We start from the raw sequence: 21466 nt of genomic DNA, 5'->3' as shown, positions 1-21466 counted from the left end.
TGCCCCCAGCTTGCAGACCAGGAGGTCAGCATATGACTCAGAACCTGCATGTGAGGTTCAGAGAATAAGGCCTGGATCGCTGCCAGGATGCCAGGTGAAAGCTCCACCTGGGCAGTGGAGGAAGCTAGGAAGCTCAGCTTTGCAGCCTCCATCTTCTCAAAAGGTTGCTCAACCTCCTCTCATAGAAGGGGCCAGGGTGGAATGATCAACCAGAGGCTGACAAGCCACCATTCTCAACCCACATCTCTAACTACACCATGGTACTTGGGGCACAAGGCTTGGTAGTGGCATGCAATAATGGCACCAAATGGGTGGGTGGAGCCGAACAGCCCTGGGTTCCAACCCCAGCACCATTTTTCTGTTAATGGTGCTGCACCCTCTGTGCCAGGATCTGGTGGAAACAAGACTCGTCTGTGACCTTGAACATAGACCCTAGCCCACAGCAGCACAGGCTTCTGCCAGAAAGGAGCAAGGGCTGGGAGGGGAAAGTCTGGGATCTGTCCTGGGCCTTAGAGTACTGTGGGTCTTGTATACATGGATCAGAATTGGCTGCTGGGGGCTGACACCTTGGCTCATCAGGTAAAGGCACTTGCCTCCAATCTCCTGAGGACTGACAGTCCCTGCAACCTACATGGTAGAAGGAGAAAATCAGCCCCTTTAGTCTATCTTCTGATCTCCACATGATGGTACACACATGCATACCCACGTGCACACATATGTGCTTTAAAAACTTTTACTTAAAGACTATTGGGCCCTGCCCTCAAGTTTCTGGTTGCTTAGGTCTGAGTTCAACCTGAAGATTTGCATTTCTGATCAGTTCATCCAGGCTCACAGGTCTCAGGTTCCGTCTTTGTGTCTGGGAAGGCATGGCCCACATTTTCGTGGACCGGAAGCAGAGATCAGGGAACACGGGTTCTCAGCTGGCTCTCTTTCCCCTTTTTCTCTGGTCTGTGACCCTAGGCTAACCCACAAAATGGTGCTACCCACAGCCAGTCAGCCTCCTCCTCTCAGCCAGGCCTCTCTGAAAATGTCTTCACAGACACACCTGAAGGTATAACTCACTAATGCCCTAGGCCTAGATGCTTTAAATGCTTTTTAATCAAAATTAACCACCACAAAGCTGGGTGTAGTGATGCACACCTTTAGTCCCAGCACTGGGCAGAGGAAGGAAGATCTCTGAGTTTGAGGCCAGTCTGGACTACATAGTAAGTTCCAAGATAGCCAGGGCTGTACAGAGAGACCCTTTCTGGTGTGTGGGGTGGGGGATGGGGTGGGGACAAAGCATTAACCACCACAGCCAGGTTCTGAGACCACTGCCCAAGACTATAACCATAAAAATAATTGAGAGGAAGAGGACACCCACCAGGATGCTAAAGTATGCCATTTGGCAGAGGTGGCAGAGAAGATGAAGAGGTGATATGTCTAGAAATATTGGAAGACCAGAGAAGGACAACAGTCCACTTCCCTATTGCCTGCAACACAGCCTGTCTTAGTGACCTACAACAGTGAGAATCTTTACTATGCCTGTAGATCGAAGTACCTGTGGGGTCAGCTGAGCTCTGCTCCAAAGCAAGATAAGCTAGGCTGGCTCACAGCCTGGGGCTGAGGGTATCTGTCACTCACATGAAGTAGCTGTCAACAGGAACCTCAGCTCTGTGTGGCTTCTCTGTGTGTGGCTGCTCAGATTTCACAGTGTGGTGGCTGGTTCCCATGGGTTCCCAGTACAAACATCCCCAGAGACAGGAAGCAGACGCTGCCAGAGCCTTCAGGTTCAGGTCTGAAACCTGGCTCACCCCCAGGCCTGCTGTGTTCCCCTCAACTGCAAGGATGAAAATTCAAGGCAGGGATGAGCTCTTCAAGGGCACTGTGGAACTAGGCCCAGGCAGCCCTGGAGGAGGCCCAGGCAGGGACAATGCTGTGGATCTGTATCTGATGGACTAAGGGATCAGCTCTCTCCAGGGGTGGGCATGGTCTCAGCTGTATCAGAGCCCTGACCCTTGCCTGGCACGAGGTGGCTTCCAAGCATGACAGCACCTTCTACAGATCCTGAAGTTCAGAGCTTGTGGTGTCAAGGGAAAGGCACTAAAAACAAATCCCTAGGCCTACTGGGGATCTGGCTCTTTGCCAAGGTCAGCCTGTCTTTAGGGAGCAGCTAAGTGAGGTTGACAACCTGGAGTTCTTGAATCTCAGCACTATTCTGAAATTTTTCTTTTCTTTGTTTCTTTTTAAAACTTTTATGTTATTTGTATTTACACATTTGGTCAGTCAGTACCATACTATGGGCTTTTTGGTTTTGCTTATGTTTAGAGAGCTTGAGCCGGATGGGCTGGAAAGATGGCTCAGTGGTTAAGAGCACTGACTGCTCTTCCAGAGGTCCTGAGTTCAATTCCCAGCAACCACATGGTGGCTCACAACCATCTATAATGAGATCTGGTGCCCTCTTCTGGCTTGCAGGAATGCATGCAGGTAGAACACACTGTATACATAATAAATAAATAAATAAATCTTTAAAAAAAGAAAAGAAAAGAAAGCTTGAGCCATTTGATATTCTAGTCCCTCTATGATAGCAGTTCTTAACCTGTGTGGGTCACAGCCCCTTTGGGGTTTATATCAGATATTTACATTATATTCATAACAGCTGCAAAATTACAGTTATGAAGTAGCAACTAAGTAATTTTATGGCTGGGGTCACCACAACATGAGGAACCATGTCAAAGGGTCACAGCATTAGGAAGGGTGAGAACCACTGCTCTATGGTAACCACCCCTCTCTCTCTGAGTTCCTTATCATCTGTCAGGTTGCCTTTGCCATGGTTTGTAAGTAAGAGCCTTGTGGGGTGGGACAGCATGTTCTAGAATCAAGAGTCTGTATGGCAATGCACAGGGGTGGGACAGCATGTCCTAGAATCAAGAGTCTGTATGGCAATGCACAAGCCAGCAGGAAGAGGCAGGTAAAAACCCAACCTGGACCCAAATGCAGTCCTGTGTGTCTGGATGGGTGACTGACCCATTGTCACAAGGAGAGTCGTCATGTACCTTGATGAGGTGAGAAAGGAGAGTCACAGGACTGTGAGAAGTGGGTAAGGGAGGTGGGTTGGGGGACTAGATCGATGGCTCAACCATAAGAGCACTGGCTGCTCTTTCAGAGGACCAAGGTTTGGTTCTCAACACCCACATAGCTAACAACCATCTGTAGCTCCAGTACCAAGGGATTCAGTGCCCTCCTCTGGCCTCCACAGACACCACTGCATGCATGTGGTGCCCAGACAAACATGCAGGCAAAACATTCATACACATAAGATACAAATAAAGAAATCTTTTTATAAAGACATGTCGAGTATGTTTCTAAACATGTTTAACAGCTTTTTTTTTTTTAATTAAAATTGTATTACACCAGGGGGTGGTGATGGCACATATCTTTAATCCCAGCTTGGGAGACAGAGGCAGGCAGATCTCTATGAGTTTGAGACCAGCCTGGTCTACAGAGGGAGTTCCAGAAAGCCAGGGCTACACAGAGAAACCCTGTGGTGATATACTGTGTACCCTGATAAAATTTTCCTGAAGATCAGAGGACAGAACAAGCCACTAGATTAAACATAGAGACCAGGCAGTGGTGGCACTCACCTTTAGTACCAGGAAGGAAGTGATATGGCTGGGTGGAGAAAGGGTATACAAGGTGTGAGGAGACAGGAACTAGAGCCTTTTCAGCTGGAGCCCTCTTCAGCTAGAGAGCTCTTTGGGCTGAGGATTCAGAGGCATTAAGTCAGAGGATTCATGGAGATGACGAGGTGAGATGTGGCAGTAGCTTGTTTCTTTGTCTTGCTGATCTTTTAGCATTTACCCCAATATCTGGCTCCTGGGTTTTTTAGTAAAATACTATTTAGCAATTCGTATTACAAAACCCTGTTTCAAAAAACAATCAAACAAACAAAAACATGGCACTACACTTATTTAAATTCTTTTACCATTTATTGATTGGTCTTTTTCATTGTTGTGTGTGTGTGTGTGTGTGTGTGTGTGTGTGTGTGTGTGTGTGTGTGTATGTGTGTTTTAGTTACTTTTAAATTGTTGTGAAGAGACACTATGACCAAGGCAACTTATAGAAGGAAGCATTTAATGGGAGCTTATCTTTTCAGAGGGTGAGTCCATGATAATCATAGCAAGGAGCAGGGCAGCAGGGCAGCATGGTTCTGGAGCAATAGCTGAGAGCTTACACCTAATCCACAAGCATGAAGTGAGAGAGAGCTGACTGGAATGGCCTGGAATTTTAAAACCTCAAAGCCCACCCTCAGTGACACACCTCCTCCCATAAGGCCATACCCACTCCAACAAGGCCACATGTAGTTAGAGTTTTCCTGCCTGGCCCAGTCAGGACAAATCTCTCTTACCCGCCAGTCCCACAATCGCTCAGACCCAACCAAGAAAGCACACAGAGACTTACATTGTTTAGAAACTGTATGGCTGTGGCAGGCTTCTTGTTATCTACTTCTTCTATCTTAAATTAACCCATTTCTGTTAGTCTATACTTTGCCACATGGCTCGTGGCTTACCAGTGTCTTTACATGTTGCTTCTCATGGCGGTGGCTGGCGGTGTCTCTTCCAAGTCTTCTACTTCCCAGAATTCTCTACTCTCTTGTCCTGCCTATACTTCCTGCCTGGCCACTGGCCAATCAGAACTTTATTTACACAGAGCGATATCCACAGCACTTCCCCTTTTCTTTTTTTTTTAAGGAAGGTTTTAACTTTTACATAGTACAATTACATATAACAAAACAATTATCAAGTAAGAATTACAGTTATAATATTAAAGAAGATATCCTATCTATCTTATATTTGTGAGTCTAAGGTTTTATATCTAACTTATCTTTTATCATAATTGAGGAAATTATAACTATCTAGTCTTCAACCACATCAAAGACCTCAGAAGGATATAATATTACCTGAGAACCGGGAGAAGGATGCAAGCATTTTTCGGGAGTCTTGCAAGAGTAGACAGAGACAGCTGGCAGCCTGGACAGTCACTTAATGTTCCTTTGTAAAGTTGGGGCATTTGTCTTCAGCCCACAGGGCTAGAGTCTCTCAATCACTTCTCTCAGTGTCCTGTAGAATGTCTGGCAGTTTCCTCTGTGATGCAGGAACCTGAAGGACCATTTTGTCAAGCAAAGTTCAGTGGTCACCTTTCTATGGGTCCTGCATGTCCAGTCAATCAAGCAGTCCAGGCAAGAACAGTTTCTTGCCCAAATGGCTATTTTTGCCAAGGTGAAGATAAGATATGAAGTGTCTTCAATGCCCATCCTCCTCTCTGAAGTAAATCGGTGCTGCCAGGAGCAGATATGTCTCACTGTCCAGAAAGTCTAAATTTTAAAATATTTTAAATGCCATATTCTGTAGACCTTTGAAGTGTTTGAAGATTACCTGTCTATCTGAAATATATCTATGTATACCTAGAAAACTTAACATGACTGTAAGTTTAACTATCATAGAAGACTAATTGATCTGTATTTCTTAATTATCCATTACAATCTAAATGAGTTGCATAAACATAACACCTCAAACGAGAGTAGAAATATACATACAGTGTAACAAAATTAACTTTGTTTGTAATTAAGTTTGTATCAATAGACTAAAATCTATACCAATGTAAGACATTTTAAACAAGTTGTTGTTCTTTAAAAGTAAGTTCATTAATCTACCCTTTCATCCTATTATATCTATATCATATGCCCCTTTTCTTCTTTAGAAAGAGATCGTGTTTATAATCAATCTACTTTAAAGGAAAATATTGGTTTTTCTCTGTCCCACACCAGAGGGCTCTTCTGATTTGGGACACAAGAATCTCTTAACCTTTTCTTTTAGCAATATGTCTGGGTTTAGAGAAGGAGTGAGCCAATTCCATCTCCAAAGCCAGCTTGATAATTTTGGGAATGTGGGCGTAGTTTCTCTTACTACTTCCTGCTGGAGGCGGGCGCTGTATCTTATGGGGATACAAAGAAAATTTTAGGATTATGGAGTAGTCCGTGAGGGTGAACCTCTGAGCCAGTTGCCTTGAAACCATTCTGGATGTCATATCATCTGGGCCATGGTGTCATCGGAGACCTTTCAGGTGGTCTTGGCTGAACAAACCTGATATATCTTAATCTGGAACAAATCCACAGCCTCTGGCTTTCTGTGGAAACAAAAGCAGAGACTCTTTTCCAAAGCAACATATCCTTATATCCAAATTTTAGAGTCAAGGTACCTTTAAAATTTACATATTTGTTCAACTCAACAGTTTTTACGATCAAATCTTTTTCTGCAGTTAAAAATCCAAAAGATAACATAAACCAGATTCTCTGTGTAATATCCATCTTTGTAAGATTGAAACGCCACTGTGGCTGCTGGCTCCGCCCACCTCAGCTTTCCAACATGGCGGTGGTACAGTTTACCACCAGCTCTGGGTCTGGAGCCATGTGTACCATCAACTATCAGAAGCAGTTCTATCAAAGCAGCGCATAGCCCAGAAACTTTTTTTTTTTAACTAGCAAAGGCTAAATCTACCATGCAGCAGAGTAAAGTGCCGCTTGTAGACTCCTCATTCCCGCCATACTGTAGGTCAGACACACATGCCAGGAACCCGCCATAGTAGCTCAAACCCACAGGCTGCTGCTAACTTGAGAGAGACAGTTAGGAAGCTGTTTTTAGCTCCATTTTAGAACCTTTTTTCTCAGGTTTTAGGTGGAAACTCTTGCCCCACGTTGGGCGCCATTTGTAGTTAGAGTTTTCCTGCCTGGCCCAGTCAGGACAAATCTCTCTTACCCGCCAGTCCCACAATCGCTCAGACCCAACCAAGAAAGCACACAGAGACTTACATTGTTTAGAAACTGTATGGCTGTGGCAGGCTTCTTGTTATCTACTTCTTCTATCTTAAATTAACCCATTTCTGTTAGTCTATACTTTGCCACATGGCTCGTGGCTTACCAGTGTCTTTACATGTTGCTTCTCATGGCGGCGGCTGGCGGTGTCTCTCCCCAGCCTTCTACTTCCCAGAATTCTCTATTCTCTTGTCCTGCCTATACTTCCTGCCTGGCCACTGGCCAATCAGAACTTTATTTACACAGAGCGATATCCACAGCAGCCACACCTCCTAATCCTTTCCAAACAGTTTCACCAATTCAAATATATAACCAAGCATTCAAATGTATGAGCTGATGGAGGCCATTCTCATTCAAACCTCCACAGTGTGTGTGTGTGTGTGTGTGTGTGTGTGTGTGTGTGTGTGTGTGTGCTCTTGTGTGTAGGTCAGTCATAGAACAACTTGGTGGAATCAGTTCTCTTTCTTCCATGTGGATTACAGGGACTGAATTCAGGTTGTCAGGCAAGCAAGCACCTTTGTCCACTGAGCCATCTTACTGGCTCTACAGCTTTTACTAATTTATTTATTTATGGTGGGAAGTAGTGTAAGTGGGTGAGCACACCACACACATGTGGAGATCAGAGGACAGCTTGTGGCAGTCAGCTCTTTCTTTCTACCATGTGGGTGCTAAGGGTCAAACTCAAGTCATCGGGCTTGGCAGCAAGCACCTTTACCTGCTAAACCATTCATGGTCCCTTTTTCAAGTTTTGAAGTATAAATAAGTTTTAAAATATCTGGTAAAATTAAAAAACTCCACAAAAATCAGTAAAGATGACTCTGCAGAGCTCTCAAATACATTTTGGCCGGGCAGTGGTGGTGCACACCTGTAATCCCAGCACTCAGGAGGCAGAGGCAGGTGGATCTCTGTGAGTTCGAGGCCAGCTTGGTCTACAAAGCGAGTTCCAGGAAAGGTGCCAAAGCTACATAGAAACCCTGTCTCAAAAAAACAAGACAAAAAAAGAAGAAAACAAAACAAAAAAAAAAAACATTTTGACATCAAGGTCAGACAAGTCACTTGGAAGAGCTTTGCAATGAGCATGAATGGAATGTCTGTCATGATGCCTGAGTTGGCTCTGCACTATAGGACAATTTTACCTCTCCCATAGAGAAGGACCTGGATCTTGGAAACTTAAGAAAATCACTAGAACTGTTAAGACAGAGGGAAGAGTTTGCAAGCCTCCCACAGTTCCAAAGATGTCTATGCTCCTGACGATACTAAAGGCTGTTTCTGACAGGTTGCTCTTCAGATTCATCAGGAGGGGTTCCAAGGTGTCTCTGTTCCCAACACCAGGATGCCAAGGAGGCCAAGAGGCCTTTTGTTTGGGTGTTGATATATGCACCATGCTGAAGTAAGAAAGACTCCTCTTTGCTTTCTCCTTCACTTACTGTGCAGGGCGGTATTGCAGGAGCCCAGCCCCCTCTCCCAGCCCAGCTCACAGACTATGTCCGCTTATCCTCACCCCCAGCGTTCATGTGAGTGGTCTTCTCAGAAAGTAGCCCCTGTCCTGCAGCCAGATAGTTTTTCCCAGTGGACCAAAGAAGTGACTTGTGGATCGTTCTCTGTGTTTTTTTCCCTTGCAACTGATGCTGCTTTATTTTCTTCATCTTGTGCCTCATCCTCATCAGAAAAGACCGAAGAATTCTCTACATCTGTGTTTCCATCACTACTTATTTTATGCTTTTCTGTTTTTACTGCTATTCTAAACAAAAAGCATTCCAGTTCTGGAATATAGTCTTTCTGGAGATGGGTCGTCCACATTATTTTATCCATTCTGGTCTCACAGAGAGATGCTCTTCCTGTTCTGAAGCTTTCCTGTCTGCTTCTCCCTCTCCCGCTTGCTGTCCCCACCAGCTCTGGCCTTGGTCACTGCGTGAGACTTTCCAAACATTCTTCCTCACTTGCAACCCTGCCTCCTTACAGAACATTCTTTGTGTGTCTCAGAGAAGTCATCTGAAACGTTGACCTGCTAGTGTAACTTCTTTGTTTAAGGCCTTAGACAACCAGAACGTGATCCAAAGTTCAGGCTGGAGGCTGGCAGGGTCCGCCTTCGCAGTGTCTGGTGCACACTGCTCCTCCAGCCTTTCCTTTGCAGTTACTAATCTCCTCTCCCTCCATCCCTGTCTCACAGCCCATGCTGGCCTCAGATTCAAACTTGATATGCAGCTGAGGCTGTCCCAAATTCTGATCTTCCTGCTTCCACCTGAGTGCTAGGATGTTGGGTGTGTACCCCTAGTTTATAAGGTGCTGGAAACAAACCTCAGGACCCCATGTATGCCAAGCCAGCCCTCTATCCACTGACTTACACCTCCAACTCCCAACCTCTTTAGATAATTGATTTTCTCTCTTTGTCCTTCAGAGCTGGGTTCAAATGTCACTTCCTGCCCACCCTATCTAAAGAGGTTTGCTGTCCCCAGGTACTCTTAAACTCACCCCTCTTTTTATATCATTCTTAGCACTGAGAACCACTCATTGAACTATTAATTCAACAAATAGAATACACACTCGTTCATCCCAAATAGAGCCTGACAGACAGAGCACCAATGACACACCGAAGAAACAATTCCGCCCAACCCAGCTCATGAACTAACGGCTTTATCAGCTAGCTCCCAAACAGCCACATTACGGAAGAGTCCTACTCTAGCATGGGTGACACCCCTCCCCATCCACCTTCCACCTACTATTACCATAGGACTCCAGAGACGACGAGACCACCTGCAGCAGGGGACATGGTGGGGAGAGAGTGGCTATGTCTGATGACCTGCCCACCTGCCCTTATATGAGGAAATGTTAGGAGGCCCAGGCTGTGAGGGCCTTCTGAGTACTGCTCTGATTTTGAGATGGCAATGGCCATGTCTTGCCAACAGAACTGTGCCCTACACCACAGTGTAACAGTTCTTCTGTGATAACTGCTGTGTAGACTCTCTGGAAAGCACAGCCTCAAACCTCTCTTTGCTCTGGAAGATTCCTTAGGCACCCTTTCCATGCTGATCTCCGTTTATCCCTTCACAGTCTCCCCCAGGCCTGGGCACCAGTGTCACATAAACGGTGATATCTCTGAGCCTGACCTAAAGTCCATATCCAACCGTCTGTAGGCTGAAGCCTTGCGTGTCTACTGGTGACTCTGAGCCAGACCTCAGCTGTCACCTATGCTCAAGAGCCATGTTCTCCCAACACAATTATAAAAGGAAAGCCAAGATCAACATAACAGTAAGAACCGTGAGCCCAGAATTTGGGACAGCTAGGAGGGAGGATTACTGGATTCAAGAAAGCATGGGCTATAGCAAGATCCCATCTCAAAACAGGGGGAGGAGAAAAGGACATAGGAAGAGAAGAGAAAACAAGCTCCTGTCTCCTGCGTCCACCACAGTGGTCCCAGCACCTTCCGGTTTCCCTCTTCTAGTAGGTGCTCTCTGGCTATGTGCCAGCCATGCTGGCCTGCAGCTGGGCTGCCCACAGTCTGCCAGTCTCTCTACTGCCCAGACTTCCCCATTGCAGCCCCATCCCATTGCTTCCCAGGCTTGATCAGTCATGCCTCCCTGTGTGATGCAAACTCCTCAGCCACCACAGTGTCCTGCCTTTTTCTACACACACACACACACACACACACACACACACACACACACACACACGTATTCGGACCCCCAATACACTATCAATTCTGTTAATTTAATTTTCTTAGTGCCTGCAGTCTTCCAGTAGGAGAGTGCTTGGCTTCTAGGAAAATCTCCGAGATGGGAGCAGTGGACATGAAACTTAGCAAGGTGGCTGTCACCACTGATGTGAACAAGAACAATACAGTCACAGTACCATGTGCAGCCCTGTTCATTTGCTGTGATCTCTTCTAGCATGCGAGGATGGAGGGTCTCCACTGATCTTGTTCTCAGCTGAAGCTCCCATACCTAGCACCCGATGGACACCCAGGACACACTGGGTAAAGGAAGAGAAGCCAGTGATATCTTTATGGGCAATAATATCAACTAATAGAGTCTGCAATGACCTAGGAGACAAACCTCCATGCGTGTCTGTGAGGAAGTTTCTAGATTTGGTTCATTGAGGTAGAAAGACATACCTTAAATGTAGGCAGCACTATTTGATGGACTGAATTAAAAAAAAGAGAGCTGAGTACCAACATTCATCTCCTCGCTGTGAACACAGTCTGACTGGCCACCTCAAGCTCCCATCACCATGCCTTCCCATCATGATGGACTGTACCCTTAAACTAACTTAAAAAGTAGAATTTCAGTTTGGCATGGTAGTGCATCCCTTTAATCCCAGCACTCATGAGGCAGAGGCAGGTGAATCTCTACAAGTCTGATCCAGCCTAGCTATAAACAAAATCTTTTCACGTCTTCCTGTTTCCTGCAGTATAAGGTATAAACTGCTCATCTCTGTCTCCCATCTTCTTCCTCTCTTCTCCCTCTTGACCCACCCTTTCTTACTCTTCATCTTACTGACATTCAGAATTCTGAGTGCAGGCCACAGAAATCATGCATCTCATCTAAGTAAGCATCTAAGGCACCTATGACCAAACACCAGGCAGCTCCGTCACTGGGAAGGTGACCGTGCAGCCTGGAGTGATGCTGAACCTACTACTGAGCAGGCTATAAGGGCTTTCCAGACACCAGAGTTCTGGACAAGGTCTCCCAAGCTAGGGAAAATAATCAAACAGCGCGCGCGCGTGTGCGCGCGCGCACACACACACACACACACACACACACACACACACACACACAAAACAAAAGCCCCTGTCCCTGAGCCTGCTCCCTTTGTACCCCCACTTCCCAGGGGCAATTCAGTTAGTGGTTTTGTGGCTGTCATCACAGAGTCCTATGTTTCTCTGGCTATGAATATACACAAACAACCCTTGGTATCAGAGATTGATTCCAGGGCCCTCTACAGGCACCAAAGTCAGCGGATGCTCAAGACCTCATGTACAATGGTGTGGCACTGCATCCAGGCTTCAATCCACCTTTCACAGGCTTATCATCCTGGAGGACTTCAAAGACTGATACAGTGCAGTGATAGGTAACTATTGCTTAAAATATAATGGCAAGAAAACTGTATATGTTCAGCATAGATAACATTTGTTTTCACAAATTTTCTTCTTATTTAACATTTAATTAAAAAATTATTATGCATATATGTGTGAGTTGCACACAGAAGCACACTGCCTGTAGAGACCAGAAGATTCCCTGAAGCTGGAATTACAAATGAGGGTGAGTGGCCTTATGTGGGTGCTGGGAATTGAACTCTGGTCTTCTGGAAGAGCAATATACTCAATCACTGAGCCGTCTCTCCAGCTGGTCTTCTTGATCAGTTGTTGGTTAACACTATGGATGCAGAACCCTTTGTAGGGAAGGTCAACTGTATGTGTATTTGTATGGAACATGTCTGTATTTAATACATATAGTATGTGATAAATACATATAATATGTACATATATACTTATATGTAGTGGGTAGCCATCCCAGCTTTGGCCTGGAAGTTCCAACACCCATTGAGGCTTCGGTAGTGGTCGCGCCCACAAGGCGGGGCTGAGGGAGGAAGCGGAAGACCCAGGATCAAGAAGAGAGGGCTCTCTTGGTTCTGGGACCCTGGACACTGGAGGTAGACTGAGCAGAGTTCTCCAGAGAACACCGCCGGACAGCGCCATACCTTTGCCAGACCCTACAACCTATCCCTTCATTTGTAAGTTACCCCACAAACTAAACCTCCCTTTTAACTACGTGGAGTGGCCTTAATAATTTCACCAATACTTATATATTGATATATACTAATAATTATATATAATAAATACATGCTGAAATATAGAAAACTGTTCTTACACATAACTTATTAAATATGTAAGTATGTGATATCAGAATAAGCTTATTCAACATCTATGAGTTTTGTACCCTGCTTCTCATTAACACCATGTCTTGTTTCATTAGTGTGTTGGTACATGGGGGTCTGGCTCATGGCTCCTGCCACATCACAGTGTGCCACTGGGTGGATGTGCTGTAAGGAAGAAACCAGACCTCTAAGAGGACTTTAGAACATTGTCAGTTGTGTTATGCAATGACCCTCCCTTCACACGTGTCCATGAGCACACACATGAGTAGGGATCCAAGGAGTGAGTTCCTGAAAAGGGAGCTGTTGATCCAAAAGAAGTGTGCGTTCATACTGCTGAGAAACGCTGCCAAACTGGCCGCCAAACAGCCTTTGCCAACTTACAGCCTTGCCACGGCCATGCGCGCTTCTTGACCATGCCCTGCTGTCTGCTCCTGGCACATCTTACCTCACCATTCTCCAACACACCCTGCTTCTGTCCCCACTGCCTTTGCCTGTGTTATATCCACAGCTAAAACACCCTTCCGAGCTCATTCCTAAGGGAAAATCTCAGCCACATTAAGTGCCACCTCCTCTTTGCTTCTTTCCTGGACTCCCTGAAGTGGCAGGGTCCTTTTCATCTTCGGCTGCACACCTACATGGGTACAATTCTAACACAGAACTGATGGAGGTCCTGTGGTGCATCTGGAATCTCCGCCTGTATTCAAAGGTCTCTGGCCTCTTCTCTTCAGTTCCCTCATGTCGCCAGCCTTCTGACTGGCCCTCGGCGTGGTGGGGCCTCTGCTCTCCGGCCTTTGCACTTGCAGGTCGGGCTCTGCAGCTCTTCCCCTTACCTGTCTTGGTCCGCCTTGCTGATTCTCCTGGATCACTGCTGAACGGAGGCCTTCCCTGTCCACTGACCCTGCCTCAAGCCCTGTTTCTTACATCAGCATTTCACTGAAATAATCCTGCTTGTTTTAAGTGTGGATACATTGATTTTGTTTCCTACCTCTCATCTCTGCGTGGGCATGAGAGCGTATATACACACAGCATCTCCCTGAGGTCAGGACCGCCGTTTTCTTTCCCAGTCTCCACCCTCGAACCTGGACCACACACCTAAGCTCTGCCTAGAGGCATTGACTCTCTCCTAGGTTCTACAGAAGAGGGAACCGGCATTTCAAAGGGAGAGCTAAGCAGTTCAAGATCCCACAGTTTCTAACAAACTCAGCTAGGATTCGACTCTATCTGAACTCCAAGCCAACCGCATCATGTCTTCCCTACTCCTCTCGCCGCAGAGCCCCCTCCCACACTCCCCAAAGGCTACTAGTCTCCAGCACCAGGGTCCCCGGCTGCACGTCAGAGGCCCTCCCCTGGAGGCTCGCCTGCTCTGGGGAGATGTCACCCTCCCCGCCCCCTGTCAGTCAGGCGGAAGGGGCGGCGCGGCCACCAGGGGGGGTGCTGAGCTCAGAGCTGCCGCAGCGCCTGAGCAGGAGCCGGAGCTGAGCTGGAGCGCGGGAGTAGCATCCTCGGTGGCAGCGCACCTAAGGCCGAAGCTTTGCTGCGCTTCCTGCTCAGGGCCGGTGACCCAAGCGCCTGACTACACCCGGACCTCATTGGCCCCAAGCCTAACCCTGCCCGGCATAGCCCAGCCCCGGCGTCTGCTCGCCGCTGCCGCCACCACAGCTCCATCCCCAGCCCGGCCCCCGAAACCCAGGTGAGGCTCAGGGAAGGGGATCGAACTGGGGTCCAGAAGGACTAAGGGTGAGGTGAGGAAGGTAATGGAGACTGCACAGGGGAGAAACGTGGGCTCAGAGATGGGCAGCGCTGGGCAGGCGCGGGCAGGTACCCTGCAGGATGCGCGCCTGTCCCCTCTGGTTGCTACAGTCTAGGTGGATGTGCGGACGTGCATCTGTGCCCGTGTGTCAGTGTCCATGCGCTTCTGAACGCCTCATGTCCTGCATATGCACGTGAGCATGTCCATGGTGTGTGTTTGTATGCTGATCGTGTGACTGTCGTGTATACAGACAGGCCCGGGTGTTCGCGCCGAGCCCAGCTTCCGGTTCTGCGGGCCTGCAGGTTGCAGATCTCTGGATAACCGAGGTGGTGGCCCCTCCCGCGTCCCGGGGTTTCAAGGACGCTAGGACTCACCGCAACATGGCCCTGAGGCCTAGAGCTGGGGAGTGGAGTGGGTAGGAGGGGGCTCTGAGCCCAGAAGCGCGCCAATTCTCAGGGATGGAGGGAGGGGGCACCAGGTCCCCTGGGAGGGCTGGAGTGAAGGTGTGGAGCTAGCGCCTGGCACTTTTGTGTTTGCCCTCCCCAGGCCGCCAGGATGGACGTGTTCATGAAGGGCCTGTCCATGGCCAAGGAGGGCGTTGTGGCTGCAGCTGAGAAAACCAAACAGGGGGTCACTGAGGCAGCAGAGAAGACCAAGGAGGGCGTCCTCTATGTCGGTGGGCAAGGGGCTGCCGGGTTGGGTGTCTTCTGGGGGCACCAGAAGGGTCCTCAGAGAGATTGAGGGGTCTGGGCATGAGAATATGAGTCAGCAGATGGGCGAGGTCAGTAGGGGTCACTGGGGACACAGCCGGCTCATGGAATTGTCCAGAGGAAGGTGGGAGCAGGGTGGGAGCTATTGAAGGTGGTGTTCAAAGCGAAGACCAGGACCAATGTAGTGAGCTCATCAAAGCTCCCCCTTTCTTACCCTGTCATCACTATTAATAGTGACCTGATGGGGAACCTTTACTTGAGGCCAAGCGCTGGGAAATGCCACAGCATCTAATGCTCCTGGCCCTTTTTCTGCAGATCAGGGACACTGGGGCCCTCTGTTAACCACTCTGCCCAAGGTCACACAGCTGGGAAAGCCTGAAGCTGGGGTTTGAATCCAGCTGGGAAGCCCCACCTTCCCTGGGTATTGGGGAGCTCTCTCCAGCCATCACCACACACACACACACACACACACACACACACACACTCCTGTAGGTTTACCAGGCTGTCCCTCCAGTTCATCCTCCTCTCGGCTACCAGTGTCAGGACAAAGGCCAGGAGGTTAAGGTCTCTCACCCACAGTGTGAAAGGACTTTGTAGGGTTATTTGCATAACAAGAGGAAAGGCTGGAAATGGAAGCTAGCCGACTTGTTTTGGAGCTCACATGGTGGGCCAGGGCGTGCTCTTGTAGAAAAGATAGGAAAGTGCTGGATGGTTTGCCCAAGGTCACAGCCAATTCGGATTGTGTTCATTAAAAACATACTGTGTGCCAAGCACTGTGTGCCTGCTGAGCTGCGCCGATGAAAGGGACAGAACTGAGTTCCTCGTGGCGAGGCGACGCATCCCAGTGATGGGTGTGATTGATGTCAAGTAGCAAGTGCAGGAATCATTTGGAGGAAGAGAGCTAAAGGGGAGCCACCTGCAAAGGTGACGACGTGTGGGATCAGTCCTGAATAGCTGGGGAGGCAGGAAGGCGGGATACAAGGACCATAGAATGGTCTGAAAAGCAGAGGGCAGGAGTCAAGGATGAACTCAGGTTGGTAGGCAAGAGCTAGTTCACAAGACCTTGTATGCCAGGCTGGAGCATCCTTGTAATTACTATTAGAGGCTGTGAGTGAGAGACTGGCATGATCTGACCATTGCAGAATGGTCCCTCCAACCTTCAGAGGCAGAGCAAATTGCAGGGAGGCCAGGAGGCCTTGCCACCTGAGACCAGGGCAGCGGTAATTAAGCCCGGCCTTGAGCCCACATCTGCCTAGCTAGGCTCTGCCCCCTTCTTTACTCCCCCCTCCTCTCTTTCACTTCGTAAACCCCTGGCACCCGTGTTGTCTCTCTGCTGATAGGCTCTGCCTCCCCAAGCCATGGCGCCTTTTTTCCTTGGCAGGCACTTCCTAGCTCAGGACCCTTTGTGTTAAGACCTCTGCTCCTGCAGTCTAGCATGATGGCCCCACAGCAGCCTACATTGCCCAGCATCATTTTTTCACCATGCCCAATGCTCCTGGGACTCAAGTGGTGTTTTGCCTGCCTGGTTCCACGCTTTCAGTTCCTCCTCCCTGTCTCCTTTTAGAATATCCGTGTGTTCCCCGCTTCTCAAGTCCAGGCAGTGTCCCCACCTCTTGCGGTCCCTCAAGTCTAAATATTCTTTCCTGACAGTGAGCCACTGACTGGCCCAGGCCTTGCACATCAAGTGTGCAAATGATTTGCTGATGAGTGAACAAATAGCACACAACGTGACTCCTGTCCCCTTGGCCTCCAAGTTCTGGCTGGCCTTGGTGTTGGGCACACTTTATCCCAGCCTGGCCTTACCCTTGACTCTAGCTAACCTAGCCTCATCCTCTCTGTATTGGCCTTAGCCTAGATTTACCGGCCTTTGCCTGGTGGCTCTGTCTTCACATGACAGATTCCCCAGGCCCAGGAGGATACACACCCTATGGCCAGAGCTTCTTGCCTCTGCCAGTGCTGCTCTACCATCCTGACGAAGACCCAGCTGGTGTCACGAGTGCCCTCTTCAATCCGAACATCACCTTTAGACTCACCTGCACCCAACACTCTCCACTTTAGTCAAAGGAGGAGGAGACACTCATGAGGCACTCGTGCATGGGGCACTGAGAGCGTCTTCCAAACGCATGGCTCCGTTCCTCTCAGCACCACTGCCTCCCATGTTGGGCTGCACATTCATGCAGTGTCTGGGAGCAGGACTTCAGGTCGGCCTGGAGTGCTCACTCAGCTACAAACTGACTGCAAGGTCCTCACAGAGCTTCTGCCTTCCAACTATGAAGAAAGAACTAACACTAACACACACACACACAGCCCAAGTGGTAGACCAGGGAACCTTTGCGCTGGTACTCAGCCAGCCTCCACCCAGGGTGTGGGTGTTGGGGCAGGGGGGCAGAGGCCTGAGGAAGTACTTGTAGGATCATTAGCATGGGGTTAAGAATTGTGGAATGTGAGGGTCCAGGGAGGCAGTTCAAGGGACCAGTTTCTAACTGGGTCCTCTGCTCACCGCATGACCCCTGCATTGGGCTGGAATCTCTGGTCACAGTGCTCAGACTCCTTAAATCCACCCCTCTTTCTTCCCATAGGAAGCAAGACCAAAGAGGGAGTGGTACAAGGCGTGGCCTCAGGTACCGGCAGCCCTAGCGCTCTGTGGGGTGAGGGGTGTGGGGACTCCTGAGGCTTCTGTGTGGACTTGCCCCTGGGGCACTATGTGGGGACCCCTGGCACTGAACCCTTCTCCCACTCCCGCTCCAGTGGCGGAGAAAACCAAGGAGCAGGCATCACATCTGGGGGGAGCTGTGTTCTCCGGGGCTGGAAACATCGCAGCAGCGACAGGGCTGATGAAGAAGGAGGAGTTCCCCACAGACCTGAAGGCAAGTGGCCCCGCCACACATCACGCATACCGGGCACACGTGCCTACCATCGTCCATGGCTACTCCCCTAGCCTGGGGCGCAAGCTTGCTTGCCTCCTTTCCTACAAGTCTGTGCTACACTCGGCTCAGAATGAAGCGAGGGGAGGTGTGTATAGATGCTCCCTGAGAAGGGACCCAGAAGGGGCTATCAGTGCATAGTTCACTTACCAGCATGATTCTAGGTGTTCCTGGACACGTCTGCACATGCCATGGCTGGTTCATTCATTTCCTTTCACCGAATGGATGTCGTCAGCACCAGGGCAGACTTAGTGCTTCCACAGTGGGTGGGCCCCTGCGTTTATGCTACCAAGGTAGTGAGAGAACACACACGGTGCAGAGCCAGCCAGTGTGCATGATGGTGTCAGACAGGGTGTGCATGTGCAGTGAAGAAGGGGACACTGTGACAGGACTTGTTGAGCCAGGACAGCTTCTGTGGGGAGGTGCCATTTGAGCTGACATCCAAAGGATCGAGGAGAGACAGCCCTGAGAAGATATTCGGGAACTGTAATTCAAGCAGCTTTGAACAGGAAATACAAAGGTCCTGAGGCAGAAGTGAGGAGCTGAAAGTACACAAGCAACTTTAATGCTGCGGTTCTAGAGACCACACCTTGAGAGCTACCGAGATAGAAAACCTTGCCTGCAAACAGTGAATGCTGCAAACCAGGTCAGCAGGGAACAGACAGCCTCTTTCTTTTGGGACTGGAGAGATGGCCCAGCAGTTAAAAGCACTTGTTGCTCTTGCAGAGGACCTGAGTTAGGTTCCCAGCATCCACAGAGTAGCTCATAGCCATCTGTAACTCTAGATCCAAAGGATCCAGTGTCCTCTTCTGGCCTCTTTAGGGCCTGCTGCCTAAGGTCTCTTATCCTAGCCAGGCCTGCAGGAGGCCATGGAATATGCCTGGTTCATGGAGAGAGTGCCTCCCCAACACCTGCATCCAGGCACTCACTCAGCTCCCTTTAGTGCAGGCCCTGCCTACTCTCCTTCAAGGGCACCTGCTTCCTGACTCACTGCAACGGGTCAGGTGCTTTTTGATCCCGTGTGCATGTCATCATGAGGAGTACATGCTCTTCTGCGGTCTGCTCTTCCTAACCTACAGTGTCACTGCTAAGCCTGCCACTGTTTGCCTTCTCCATCCCCAGTGGTTCATGTTCCACTGTGGCTAGACCACATGCCAGAGCCACTCCACTGTCCTGCTGTATTCCCTTCCAAACAAAGGGCTCAAGCTGGGATTTATTTGGGATGGGGTTGCTGCAGATTGAGCCAAGGCCTAAAGACACACGGTCTAGCATGAAGCTATACCCCGAAGGCCTCAAGCTGGGGCTTGAACCATGTCTTTCCTGGGTTCTGGTCATAGCTGGGTAACATGGGCAAATAACATTTCTCATTTCTTTGGTCTTCTCCACAAAGACAGGTATGAGCCACCATCCTCATTTACAGGAGATTTAAAACCTTGTACCCAAAGGGATGCAGGTAGACAATGCTCCAAGGAGCAGAAGCTACCAGTGGGGGAAGGCAACTAGAAGCACCAGCTTCTCAGTACCACAGCACCAGGGTCCTAGGCATGTGCCAGCCCACTGTGGTCTTCTACAGCCATGCATACACCTCAAGTTATGTGTTTACATATATGTGCTCATTTGCAGGTGGCCAGCCATGTGCCTAGCAGACCTCTACATGCATGCTCATTGGTCTGTGCCCATCTGGGCAACAGATGCAGGGGGGAGGGGAGAGTCTTAGCTCACACATCCAAGCAACACCATGAGCTGTTGCTTCCAGCTTATCTTAAAATAGCTACAGTGAAGAAATCAGGCCAAGCTCAGCCCTGGGGGAGGGAGGGATGGGTGGAAGGCAGTGGAGGGAATGAATGGTAAGAGCCCCTCTCCAGCCCCATACCTGAGCCTGCAGCTCTCTTCTGCCAGGGAGGGGAGCTTCCAGAGTTCTCCCCTGGGTCCTATAGTCAGTCCTGCAGTTTGTGCCTAAACAGAAGACCCATTTGCTCTCTCCCAATCTATTCAGTCTCAGTGACAGAGGCAGAGGCTGCCAGGTTCTGAGCTGAGCAGCACAGAGCACTCAGCTCTCTCTCCACACTCCTAGCTTTCCCTGATGATTGGGTAGGAATTCACCACTCACACCTATAGCTCACTTTTCACTTTTAAAACCTCAAATAAACAAATTACCTAAACATCTCTTGCACTGCCAAGCCGCGCTAGTCTACCTCACTCTTCCAAGCAATCCATAGCGTACTAGTGTGGGATTTTAAGGAGTGCCCAGTCACCCACACAGCCCTGCTCTTCTCTGTTCACAGCCAGAGGAGGTGGCCCAAGAAGCCGCTGAGGAGCCACTGATTGAACCCCTGATGGAACCTGAAGGGGAAAGTTATGAGGAAACACCCCAGGTGAGGGGGCAACAGGGCTGGGGGAGGGGCATCCCTGAAGATTGAAGTCACCCCTAGCTGGGTGGGAGGTCCCCAGCATAACAGAGTTGGGCTGGGGGTCTTCAATAACTCAGGCTCCAGGAGGTGGAAGTCGGGAGGACAGGACAGATGGCAGATGGTGCCTAATGCTAGGCTCCAGGCACAACTGCCTTGGACTCTCAGCTGAACTCAACCCCAGATTTCTCCCCATCCAGGGGGTAGGACAGATATTGTTCCTCCTTGATGGGGAGCGATCTGGCAGGCTGCATTTGACCACTCACTCTCCAACACTTCCTTTTTTATGCTCTTCTCTATCCCACCCTCTCCCTCTGATGCAGGAGGAATATCAGGAATATGAGCCAGAGGCGTAAGGGTCCAGGAGGGCCCGGCACCAGCAGCACAACTCCTTCCCTGTCCCCACCGCATCCCTCACCCCCAGAGCCAGGGCTGTCCTCTACCTTTTCCCCCAAACACGAGATCTTCCTTCGGCTCCGAGGCACATCCTCCGGGCCTGTGTTAGTGTCTACCCTGCCTTTCTGTCTGTCTTACCTGCCCGCGTTCATCCCTGAGGCGTGGACTGGAGTCTGGCAGAGGCCGGGCTGGGAGCTCCGCCCCACCAGTGTTCCCCTCACCCTCCATCTGGTCCAGTGTCTGCTCGGATGTAGCATGTTCTATGTATTTTTAAACCAAGATGGGAAAGCTATGGCTCCTTCCCCATCCCAACAGAGGTTCTCCGAGGGGCCCCCGGGCAGCCCCACTTTGACTCCTAAAATGTTTTTTTTTTTAACCCAAACCAGGAGCCAGGCCGTGCCATGCCCCCTCCCTCAGCCCGCTCGGTCCGAGCGTGGGCGTCGTGTGTTGTGATTGTGGCATGGAGAGTCCCCCACCCACTGTGTGAGCGTGTTCCGGGTGGGCCGGCCCAGCCGCCCCCCAGAGTGTCCACGAATAAAGCCAATCTGTCTGTA

At 49.5% G+C, this 21466-nt stretch overlaps 1 protein-coding gene across 2 annotated transcripts; it reads left to right on the top strand.

Annotated features, from left to right (window-relative positions):
• The first annotated feature begins 14133 nt into the window (after nt 1–14133).
• Sncb (synuclein beta) lies at nt 14134–21466 on the top strand. Of its 2 annotated transcripts, none has more exons than XM_036187516.1 (6): nt 14134–14414; nt 15021–15150; nt 17764–17805; nt 17933–18051; nt 20394–20483; nt 20840–21466. In XM_036187516.1, exons 2-6 carry the CDS (start codon nt 15030–15032, stop codon nt 20870–20872), a joined length of 405 nt encoding a protein of 134 aa, XP_036043409.1. In that variant the 5' UTR covers nt 14134–14414; nt 15021–15029; the 3' UTR covers nt 20873–21466. The 2 variants fall into 2 exon arrangements, with proteins under 2 accessions (XP_036043409.1, XP_036043410.1); XM_036187517.1 differs by lacking the exon at nt 14134–14414 and adding an exon at nt 14725–14800.

The sequence above is a fragment of the Onychomys torridus genome, chromosome 5, assembly GCF_903995425.1.
Source record: "Onychomys torridus chromosome 5, mOncTor1.1, whole genome shotgun sequence".
Taxonomy (NCBI): domain Eukaryota; kingdom Metazoa; phylum Chordata; class Mammalia; order Rodentia; family Cricetidae; genus Onychomys; species Onychomys torridus.
This window is presented reverse-complemented; position numbering and strand designations above follow the sequence as displayed.

What these genes read in the sequence shown, in the direction of transcription:
- Sncb (XM_036187516.1), top strand. Translation starts at nt 15,030, where the DNA reads ATGGACGTGTTCATGAAGGGCCTGTCCATGGCCAAGGAGGGCGTTGTG. An exon ending in GGAGGGCGTCCTCTATGTCG is followed by an intron (nt 15,151 to 17,763) that starts GTGGGCAAGGGG and finishes TTCTTCCCATAG; the next exon opens with GAAGCAAGACCAAAGAGGGA. An exon ending in GTTATGAGGAAACACCCCAG is followed by an intron (nt 20,484 to 20,839) that starts GTGAGGGGGCAA and finishes CCTCTGATGCAG; the next exon opens with GAGGAATATCAGGAATATGA.